The sequence below is a fragment of the Geotrypetes seraphini genome, chromosome 4, assembly GCF_902459505.1.
Source record: "Geotrypetes seraphini chromosome 4, aGeoSer1.1, whole genome shotgun sequence".
Taxonomy (NCBI): Eukaryota; Metazoa; Chordata; class Amphibia; order Gymnophiona; family Dermophiidae; genus Geotrypetes; species Geotrypetes seraphini.
Window position 1 is genome coordinate 94,706,271 of NC_047087.1, and position 11,336 is coordinate 94,717,606.

At 51.0% G+C, this 11,336-nt stretch overlaps 1 protein-coding gene across 1 annotated transcript in view; it reads left to right on the forward strand.

Annotated features, from left to right (window-relative positions):
* Positions 1 to 10,682, forward strand: part of RPL24 (ribosomal protein L24) — a 45,105-nt gene extending 34,423 nt beyond the window's left edge. The window contains exon 6 of the mRNA XM_033940934.1: positions 10,240 to 10,682. Coding sequence (XP_033796825.1) covers positions 10,240 to 10,320 — 81 coding nt within the window. The 3' untranslated portion in view covers positions 10,321 to 10,682. The remainder of the gene's footprint in view (positions 1 to 10,239) is intronic.
* The last annotated feature ends 654 nt before the right edge of the window (positions 10,683 to 11,336 follow it).

Below are 11,336 nucleotides of genomic sequence, written 5' to 3' on the forward strand. Positions count from 1 at the left end.
TGGCACAGCTACCAAAAAGCCACAACTACCATGCCACCTTGTGTTGGTGGAAGACTGTCTGCTTTCTGGAGGGCATGGGAACAGATTTCATCAGTCCACTGGGTCTTGAACATTATTCGAGAGGGTCACAAAATCAAGTTTATTGTCTTCCTCCAGATCTCTTCCTTGACTCCCACACCGGATGGCCGGAAAAAGAGGCCAGGGTCTGAGCCAACAGTACAACTCTTAGACTTCATTCCATTGAACCAGTTTCTGAAAAAGAATCGGGCTCCGGCAGATACTCCATATACTTCATAGTGCCCATGAAAGACTGGAAGTCTATCTTGGATCTGAAGTCCATAAATACTGCACTGAGAGTTCCACGCTTCCACAAGGAGATGGCTTACCTTGGCCCGGCTTACCTTTTATCAAGATGATGGTTGCGATAGTGGCTCACCTTCACAGTTTGGGCATATACGTTCACCCATACCTGGACAATTGGCTAATCAGAGCCCCCTTCAAGGCAGGAAGGTGATCATACAGTGGATCCCTTCCAGGTAGTCAACTTTAGGAAGAGTCAACTACAGCCGACTCAGTGCTTGGAGTATCTGGGAGTCCACTTTGACACAGCGTGAGGCCACGTCTTCCTTCCTGAGCTAAGCAAGCAGAAGCCCTGGTAAAAGATCAGAGATCTTAGGGTTACTAATGCCCACGGCTGGCATTACCTCAAAGGTGGCCACCCTTGAAGTCATTCCCTGGACAAGAGCGCATACACATCCACTCCAGGATTCTTTTCTTTCCAGATGGTCCCCTCGGTGGCATTCTTTACAGATGCAACTCCCCTGATCATGGGAGTCAAAGTATCACCTTAAGTTGGTGTAAGGGGGGTGCCTTGTCGAAGAGCATGACCCTTAGAATCATCTCATGGATGACACTCACAACCAACGCCAGCTTGAGCGGCTGGGAGGCTCACTGCAGTGGTCACCTGCTCCAGGGCAAGTGGTTTATACATTGCCTGGAACTAAGAGCCATTTGTTTGGCATTGAAAGCATTGTAGACTTTGCTAATAGGAAAGGCAGTCAGAGTATTCTCTGACAATGCCACCGTTGTAGCTTATATGAACAGAGAAGGAGGCACCAGAAGCACCCCACTGTGCCTATGTTGGTGAATTATATGGAAGCTCACTTACATGTGCTCTCAGCAGTCCATATGGCAGGAGTAGAGAACGTCCAGGCAAACTGTGGATCCAGAGGAGCGGTCCTTGTCGCAGTGTTTAGCCTCTTTGTGCAGTGCTGGAGAAGACCGGAAATGGATCTCGTGTCCTCAGCCAAGAACGTGAAGGCAAATCACTTATACAGTTGGAGCTGAATTGGGACGCGCAGGGCTGGACACCCTGGCTCAGAGAGCCCTCCCTCCCTCCGACATCAGTGCTGTCATCGGGGAAGACTTCCGGTCGGCTATGTGTGCTGGGGCAGTGCAGGCAGGAAATAGAAGATGAGCTTCATGGCTCGAGCTCCATTTGGCTGAGAAAGTTGCTGGTAATTTGCTTGCAGATGAGGGCTGGGAGGCAAATTCTGAACACAAAAGGAGGGAGGGAGTGTGTTTTTGGACACAAGGCATGAACTTGGGAAAGAGGATGGAGGAAGGGAGGGAAAGAGATGCTGAGGTAGGGGAGGGAGTGTGTTTTTGGACACAAGGCATGAACTTGGGAAAGAGGATGGAGGAAGGGAGGGAAAGAGATGCTGAGGTGGGGGAGGAAATGCATTTTTGGACACAAGGCATGAACTTGGGAGGGAAAGATGTTGAGGTGGGGGAGGGAATACATTTTTGGACACAAGGCATGAACTTGGGAGGGGAAGATGCTGAGGTGGGGGAGGGAATGTGTTTTTTGACACAGAAGGCATGGACTTGGGAGAGAGGAAGGGAGGGAAAGAGATGGTTGTGTACACGGAAATGGAAGAATGGAGAATTTTTGGTCAGGGAGGGAGTGAGGTACAGATGAGAGGGAGAAATATTGTGGTGGAAAGGGAACAGTGGGACAGATTGAAATGCATGCAAGAAGGAGGAATGTTGGACTTAGTGGTGAAGGGAATGGAGGGAGAGATGTGGCATGGTGCTGGAGAGGGGTGATAGAAGGAGAAATGTTGGGCATGGGGCTGGTGGGCAGGCTCGAAAGATGAGAAAGGGATAAATGCTGGACCATGGTAGGAGGAACCAATAGATTGCAACAGAAGAATTTACAGAAGATGGGAAAGCGGAAAAAAGAAACTGGGGCCAACTTTATGGAAAAATAAGTCTCCAGACAACAAAGGTAAAAAACGGAATTTATTGACTAAAATATGTTAGCTTTGGGAAATGTATATAGCAGATGTCTTTGTATTGTGTTCAAAAGAAAAGGAAATGCATTTCTGGTTTTATTTCTGCTGTGACTGGTGGGGATCCCCAAGCACTGCCAGCAGAAGACCTCCTCTAGAGACGGCCAGAACTCCCCTCCACCAAGCACAGCAGTCACTGGCAGCATCCATGAGCCACTGAAGTGCCAGCATCTGTGACTCAGGGACGCTACTGCTGCCTGCCAAGCTTGGCAAAAGGGACCCCTGGCCAACTGCAAAGGAAGTCCTCAGCTGACAGCTTGGGGATTCTCATCAGCTGAGTATTTATATTTTATATTTACATTAGAGGCTCTGGTAGAGACCTGTTTACAAAGTATGTATTCTTCCCAATTAATATTTCCAAATTAAAGACTCTTTGCTTATTTGTGAATAGGTCTCTACCAGAGCCTTCAATTCAGTAGCATAATTAAATGAAATAACTATTTCTGAAGTTTGTGGGGACGGAGGGGATTCCTCGCGGGGATGGGTGGGGACGGAGGGATTCCTTGCGGGGACAGGTGGGATTTCTGTCCCCGCGCAACTCTCTAGTAGAGACTAAGACAAAACCTTTTAGCTGTAATACAAGTAGATGTGCTTCCCCCTAATATATTCAGTCTGTTCTCAGTCTCCAAGCAGGTGTGGTAAGCTGTTGCAGTCTTCCCTGGGTTAGTGTAGGCCTGTTAGAAGTTGTTTAGTTGCCTTCTTGTCCCTGTCTGGTGTCAGACTGAGCTTGGGGGAGACCCTTTTGGGGGTCTGCCAACCTCAGGGGTGTCAGACTCGACAGGTCATGAGTTGAGTCCCTCCCTCCCATTTCCTCCACCGCCTCGCCACCTATAGCCAGCGGAGTCTGTTCTTACAGGGGGAAAAAAAATTCTTGAGGCAGTGCCAGACTGAATGGAAGCCTTCAATTGACTGTAATTGATTTTTATTCTTACCCGGCACTCTTTCATTAGCTAGTTTGCATTTTGCACAATGAGCACTTTTAAAGGGAAAAAGTGCTCATTGTGCTCCACACGTGAGGGCAATGCGGCCGGCCTCTGCTCGCGGTGTGCCGGCTGCCGCAAAGGGAAATCTTTGTTGGCTTTGCGAATGCCTTGCCCAGGCTTCCCTCGCTCCCCACGCAGGGATTTCCTCAGCAGCCGACTGTTGGGGAAATAAGGTTTATCCCAGGATAAGCAGGCATGATATTCTTACATGTGGGTGACGTCATCTACGGAGCCCCAATGTGGACAGCATTTCAAGCAAACTTGATTGAAGATTCAAGCTTGCTGTGCTGCACCACGCATGCGTGCCTCCTGCTCAACTAGAGGGCGCATCCCCTCCTCGTGGTCTCCAGTTCGTTTTTTTCCACGGAGCCAAGAAGTCCTGTATTTTTTTGGCTCTGCCCCATGTGCCTTCTTGCACCGCAATTTCTTATTTTAAATTCGTTGGAAGTCGCTGTGCGCCTGTTTATTATTTTACATTTTGTTCCTGCTACCGAATCGCGAAGTCGCGGTTCGTTTTTGGCCACCTGGGGGCTCCCGGGTTGTCGCGGCCGCGTGGCCTCCTTGTCCGCGGCCTATTTTTCATCATATGTCCCGGCCTTTGTCCAGGTTTAAAAAGTGCACCCGGTGCGAGCGTCTGCTTTCGCTTACCGACCCGCATCGTTGGTGCATCAGGTGTTTGGGTGCTGATCATCCCACCGAGTCCTGTCCCCGGTGTGCCACTTTCCAAAACCGGGCGCTCCGTCGGCGTAAGGCCAGAATGGCGGACCTTTTTGCAGTCGACCAACCCTCGACCTCGGCCCCGCCTCGAGACTCGACCCCGAAAACCTCGGGTTCCCTGAAGTCCTTGGCTCCGGGTAAGTCCCCTCTCCTTCCTCAGGTTCCGCACCAGTGAAGAAGCCAGCCTCGGGGACGCCGGCCGGGCATGGTGGGACCTCCTTGCCTTCGGTCCCGGCGAAGTCCTCCAAATCTTCGGGCCGTGCCTCCACCACACGGGAATACTCTGACACGAGGTCGCCCCCGGTGGAGTGCACTACGGCCTCGGACATGCCTTCGATGCTGTCCGTGCCGGTTTTTGAAGATATGCTCCGGGCGATATCGTCGGAGCTGTCCGTGGCCCTCGCTCACCTTAATCCAGCCCCGACCTCGACCTCGCGTCCGCCGGACCAGCCTGAGCCTCGCGTCGAAGTACCTCGGGGCAAGATGCGCCGATCTCGACGCCTCTCGTCCTCCTCGGATTCCTCGCTGAGGTCTTCGAGCCGTTCTTCCCCCGCGGGGCGAAACGTTGCTCGAAGCATGTCGAGACCTCGGGCCGCCGGAGTTCGAAGAAACCCTGGAGCTCACCTCCACTGCGGGGTCGCTCCCCGACACCTCGCTCCGGAGGGTGGCTGAAGGTGGCGGAGTTATCGCTCACCAACCCTCGGCTCTTGTTGACTCCCCCTCGGTCCGGGGACCCGGTCCGAGGCTCCAGGCTTTCGCCGAAGGAGTTCAAGGAGAGGTCTCCGGCCCGCCGTCGGTCAGTGCCTCTTACCCCGGCGGCGTCCCCGAGGGGTTCCTCGAGGCGGCGCAGGTCCTCGACCTTGGAGCGCTTTCATAGCATTTCCCCGGTCTCGGATAGAGGGTCTGAGCGTGAGCCTCGCTACTCGAGGGAAGCCTCTCCTTCCTTTTCGGCAAGACGCAGGTCTCGTTCCCCGTCCCCACAAGGGGCTACGGGAACGTCCCGCCCTTCTTTTACGAGGTTCGTCCAGGACATGGGACGCACCCTTGACTTGGACCTACTATTGGACTCGAGGTATTCCAAGGAGTACCTGGCGGAGCTGGATATGCCCTCTCCGCCCCGAGAGTCCCTCAGGCTGCCGGTGAACCCTGTGCTCCGGCAAACCTTTATTAGGAATCTCGAGACTCCTTACATGGTGACGGCTGTCCCATCTAAAATGGAGTCGAAGTACCGTACGGTACCCTGTCCGGGGTTTGAGCAGCCACAGCTCTCTCACCAATCGCTGTTGGTGGAATCTTCATTGAAAAAGGCTCACCACTCCCAGGTCTCCGCTGCGGTCCCTCTGGGTCGCGAGGGCAGGACCCTAGACAAATTCGGCCGCCGTCTGTATCAGAACTCTATGATGGCCTCTAGAGTGCTGAACTACACTTTCACTTTTTCATCTTATCTTAAACATCTGCTTGGGCTGTTGAGCGCCTTCACGATGGATTTGCCAGTTTCTCGCCAAGGGGCTTTTGGCCTCCTCCTGGAGGATTTTTCCAACCTCCGTCTCCACCTGTTTCATGCAGCTTATGACGGTTTTGAGCTTTCCTCGAGGGTCGCTGCCTTTGCTGTGGCCATGCGCCGGCTGGCGTGGCTACGCCTGGTCGACATGGACCCCAACCTCCAGGACCGGTTGGCTAACCTTCCCTGTGTCGGTAAGGAACTCTTTGACGACACTATTGAAGTAGCCACGAAACGCTTGTCGGAGCATGAGCGGTCCTTTGCCTCCCTCGTGCGTCCGAAGCCCAAGCCGGCCGCCTCTCGTCCCCTACGGGGCATGCCTCGCTGCTACCCACAAAAGTCCACCCCGGCTTTTTCTAGGCCTCCACCTAGGCGTCAGCAGGCTCATTCTAGGGCATTGTCGAAATCCCAGCTGACTGCCCCTGCCAAGCCGTCTCCGTCCTTTTGACGAGATGCGCGGATGGGGGCTGGCCCTCTCCGCGCCTCCGTCAGGCCTTCTTCCCATCGGGGGACGCCTGCGAGCCTTTTACCCTCGTTGGGAGTCCATCACGTCAGACGCTTGGGTCCTTGGCGTGATCTCATCCGGGTACTCTCTCAACTTTCGGGAGATCCCTCCTGACAGCCCTCCGAGCGCTTGTCCCCCCAATCGGGCACAGTTGCCCCTCCTTCTCTCAGAGGCTCGAGACCTCCTTTGCCTGCGGGCGGTGGAAGTGGTACCCCCTGCCAACGGGGGCAAGGGTTTTACTCCCGTTACTTCCTGGTACCGAAGAAGACGGGAGATATGCGCCCGATTCTGGACCTGAGACGCCTCAACAAGTTTCTGGTACGGGAAAAGTTTCGAATGCTTTCCCTTCCGATTCTTTACCATCTGCTCGACGAGGGCGATTGGCTCTGCTCCCTCGATCTGAAGGAGGCCTACACACATGTTCCGGTGCATCCCGCTTATTGCAGATTCCTGCGCTTTCAGGTGGGAGACCTGCATCTACAATATCGGGTCCTCCCCTTTGGACTGGCCTCGTCTCCTCGGGTATTCACAAAGTGTCTCGTGGTGGTCGCAGCTGCCTTGCGTTCCCAGGGTCTCCAGGTATTCCCCTACCTGGACGACTGGCTAATCAAGGCCCCGTCCAGGGAGGGGGTTATCTCAGCGACCCGACAGACTATTATTTACCTTCAGGGTCTGGGATTCGAGGTAAACTTCCCGAAATCCCAACTGTGCCCCTCTCAGTCCTTACAATTCATCGGGGCCGTGCTGGACACGGTCCGTCTCCGTGCCTTCCTTCCCCCTCTGTGTCTGGAAGCATTGGTAAATCTGAGCCGACAAATCTCGATGCGGGACTCGGTCCCAGCACGACAAATGATGACACTTTTGGGCCATATGGCCTCTTATCGTCCATGTCACTCCCTTCGCCCGCCTCCATCTGCGGATTCCGCAATGGACCTTGGCCTCTCAATGGCGTCAAGATCGAGACCCGATCAACCGTCCCGTGACAGTGACTCCTTCCTTGCAAGAATTGTTCCTTTGGTGGGCCGACTCTTCAAATCTTTCCAATGGTTTACTCTTTCTCGCCCCTCCACACCACAAGGTCCTCACCACGGACTCGTCGGAGTACGCTTGGGGGGCTCATCTGGATGGTCTACACCAGGGGTGTCCAATGTCGGTCCTCGAGGGCCGCAGTCCAGTCGGATTTTCAGGATTTCCCCAATGAATATGCATGAGATCTATGTGCATGCACTGCTTTCGATGCATATTCATTGGGGAAATCCTGAAAACCCGACTGGATTGCGGCCCTCGAGGACCGACATTGGACACCCCTGGTCTACACACTCAGGGGATGTGGTCAGCAGAGGATCGTCGCTGTCACATCAACGTGCTGGAGCTTCGGGCCATCTATCTCGCCGCTGTGGCCTTTCATCATCTACTTCACGACCAGGTGGTTCTCGTCCGTACGGACAACCAGGTGGCGATGTATTATGTCAACAAACAAGGTGGGACAGGGTCCTGGTCCCTCTGTCAGGAAGTTCTCCGTCTCTGGGAGTGGGCGGTGTCCCACAACATCTTCCTTCGAGCGGTCTACATACAAGGAGAGAAAAATTGTCTGGCGGACAGGCTCAGTCGCCTCCAGCCGTATGAGTGGTCCCTGCATTCTCTGGTCTTGCGACAAGTGTTCGACAGGTGGGGGACACCTCAGATAGATCTGTTCGCCTCCCCCCTCAATCACAAACTGCCTCTCTTTTGCTCCCGGATGTACTCCCCGGATCGTCTCGAGGCCGACGCCTTCCTCCTGGATTGGGAGGGAAGGTTCCTGTACGCGTTTCCGCCTTTCCCTCTGATCCTGCGGACGCTGTTCCATCTAAAATCGGTGCGGGCCACTCTGATCCTGATTGCTCCTCGGTGGCCTCGCCAGCCTTGGTTTTCCCTACTACTTCAACTCAGTGTCCGGGAACCTCTGCTTCTGCCTGTGTTTCCCTCTCTGCTGTCTCAGAGTTGGGGTTCACTGTTACATCCCAATCTGCAGTTTCTTCATCTAACTGCTTGGTTTCTCTCTCCCTGACCTCTCTCCCTGTATCTCAGTCGGTCAGGGAGGTATTGAAGTCTTCTCGGAAAGTCTCGACTAGACTCTGCTATTCTCAGAAGTGGACTAGATTTTCGTCCTGGTGTTCCTCTCACCGCCAGGACCCGGTGTCGGTCCCTGTGTCTTTGGTTCTGGAGTATTTGCTTCATTTATCTCATTCTGGCCTGAAGACAAATTCCATTCGTGTACATCTTAGTGCGATCGCTGCCTTCCATCAGCACCTGGATGGGAAGGCTCTTTCACTCCATCCCTTGGTTTCTCGTTTCATGAGGGGTCTTTTGAATGTTCATCCTCCTCTCAAACCTCCCCCGGTGGTTTGGGATCTTAATGTAGTCCTGGCTCAACTTATGAAACCTCCGTTTGAGCCTCTGGATAAATGTCATCTTAAGTTTCTCCCTTGGAAGGTGATTTTCCTGCTTGCCCTCACTTCCGCTCGGCGGGTTAGTGAGCTGCATGCTCTGGTGGCGGACCCGCCTTTCACTGTATTCCATCATGACAAGGTGGTTCTCTGCATTCATCCTAAGTTTTTGCCTAACTTGGTGTCTGATTTTCATCTCAATCAGTCCATTGTTTTGCCAGTGTTTTTTTCCCAAGCCCCACTCTCATCCTGGAGAGGTGACGCTCCATACTCTTGACTGTAAGAGAGCGTTGGCTTTTTACCTCCAACGCACGCAGTCTCATCGAACGGTTCCTCAATTGTTTTTGTCCTTTGACCCTAACCAGTTGGGACGCCCAGTTTCCAAGCGCACCTTGTCCAACTGGTTAGCTGCTTGTATTTCCTTTTGCTACGCTCAGGCTGGTCTCGCGCTGCATGGTCGAGTAACGGGGCATAAAGTCCGAGCGATGGCAGCTTTGGTCGCTTTCCTCAGGCCCACGCCTATTGAGGAAATCTGCAAGGCTGCCACGTGGTCTTCGGTTCATACATTATCCAGGAGCGATGGCCGTTTTGGCCAATCGGTATTACGTAATCTGTTTTCTTAAATTGCCAACTTCCCTCCATCCCCTTGCAGTTAGCTTGGAGGTCACCCACATGTGAGAATATCATGCCTGCATGTCCTGGGATAAAGCACAGTTACTTACCGTAACAAGTGTTATCCAGGGACAGCAGGCATATATTCTCACAACCCGCCCGCCTCCCCGAGGTTGGCTTCTTTGCTGGTTTTGTGAACTGGAGACCACGAGGAGGGGATGCGCCCTCTAGTGGAGCAGGAGGCACGCATGCGTGGTGCAGCACAGTAAGCTTGAATCTTGAATAAAGTTTGTTTGAAATGCTGTCCGCATCGGGGCTCCGTAGATGACGTCACCCACATGTGAGAATATATGCCTGCTGTCCCTGGATAACACCTGTTACGGTAAGTAACTGCTTTCCCTTACCGCTGAAGCTGCTGACTTGCTGCTTTAGCAGCTGGGGTGGTTCAGACTTCTCAGTCGCTATAGGCCAAGGGGGCATTTTACTTGGCGGACTTTGCTCCAAGTTTGGCAGGAAGCGCCTCTATTTTTGTCTGCAGCCTCAGGTGACCTTTCCCCTGTATTGAGAGACGGACAGGTTTTTGCTGGGTCCACCGCTTTGGCAGTGAGTCCCATTGGTCTGCCAGGGGGGTTTTCTCCTGATTTTGTTTTAGCCTTGTGCAAGGCTTATCTTCAGGCGGCAGGGGGTCCTGCTTCTGCCTCGGGGGGGTTCCCTCTACATCCACTCTGGTTCGGTCCCCTTCAGTGCCAGTTTTGTCCCCGTCTGCTGCTCTTTCGTCTAAGTGGCTGAGGGTCTCTTGGGATGATAATTTTTTATATGGGGTTGGAATCTCTCCGTAAGCAGAATTTTGATGTCACTGCTCTAGCGATCCAGGTGGCAATGTGTATGTGGGGGGGGGGGTCTATTAACTCGAGCCTGTCCTTGACTTGGAGTCTGACTGGTCCTTGGTGCATCTTATTTCTCACATGCCTTGTATGATCTGTTGTCTGAGTGGTTAAGTAGTGTAGTTAGTTTTGGCTGTTAGTATATTTCCTTCCTTTCCCTTGGAAACCTATTTTCAGTGTAGATTTTTAGAGCTATTAATCTAAATTCCTAGATTAGATGTTAACAGGTTCTAAACTGATGCTTTTTATCTTTACAGGCTCCCACAAAGGCTGCACCCAAGCAGAAAATTGCTAAGCCTGTGAAAATGCAAGCACCTCGTGTGGGTGGAAAACGTTAAAGAAGCTGCATCTGGATTGTTTTAATAAAGCTTGGGTGCTTGAAAATTCATGGTGGCCTTTCTTTTCTTGACAAAAGGCAGGAGTATTGAAAAGTGCCTAAAATGGACAAACTTACTTGAAAAGGTTGAGAATCCAATTTATATTCCTCAGATCTGAAACAAATTGTAATTTATGATCTTAGTTTCTAAAGCTCCTAAAATGTCAACAAATTGTGATAAAAAACATCTATTCAGTTTTGCTTATCTTGAGCATGAGTATATATACACCTATGAATTAGATGTACAATCAATTTAAAGTTCTTATGAGCAATGCACATTGAAAAAAGTGAAACAACAAAAAATAAAGCCTAAAATTTGTTTTAGATCTTTTCATTGAAACTTTACACAACAAAATGCAGTTACAGAGTAACAATGACAATACAAATGCAGTACGAATCCATCAACAGAATAAGATATCTACAGCACTTTCTTTTTTTTTTTTAAATCTTTATTCATTTTCAAATCAAACAATAAGTGCATAACAATATATATATTCTTTTTTTATATATCTTTATTCCTTTTTACATTATACAAACAAGTGTACAATAAATCAAGTCATACTATACATTCTTCACTTGAAACTTTACAATCATCTTATACCATAAATTACCTCCCCTCCCTCCCTTTCCAAATATTTTTGTAACTACTCATCCTAATGTCATAAAACCCACCCTCCCACCCTATACATACTAAATGGGGATAAATTCAATTATTTATTATAGTAATCAATTAATGGTCCCCACACATCTTTAAATTTCTTATAATATCCTCTCTTAATCGCCAATGTTTTTTCCATTTCATACACATGACACACCGAACTCCGCCAGAAACAGTAGTCTTTCCAATTGTATGTTATTTGTTGGATGGCAACTCCTGTTAAAATCATTAACAGCTTATTATTCGAGGAGATTTGACTTTTGGCCCTCATAGACATCCCAAACAAAACTGTGTCATATGACAGGGCCACATGATTCTCT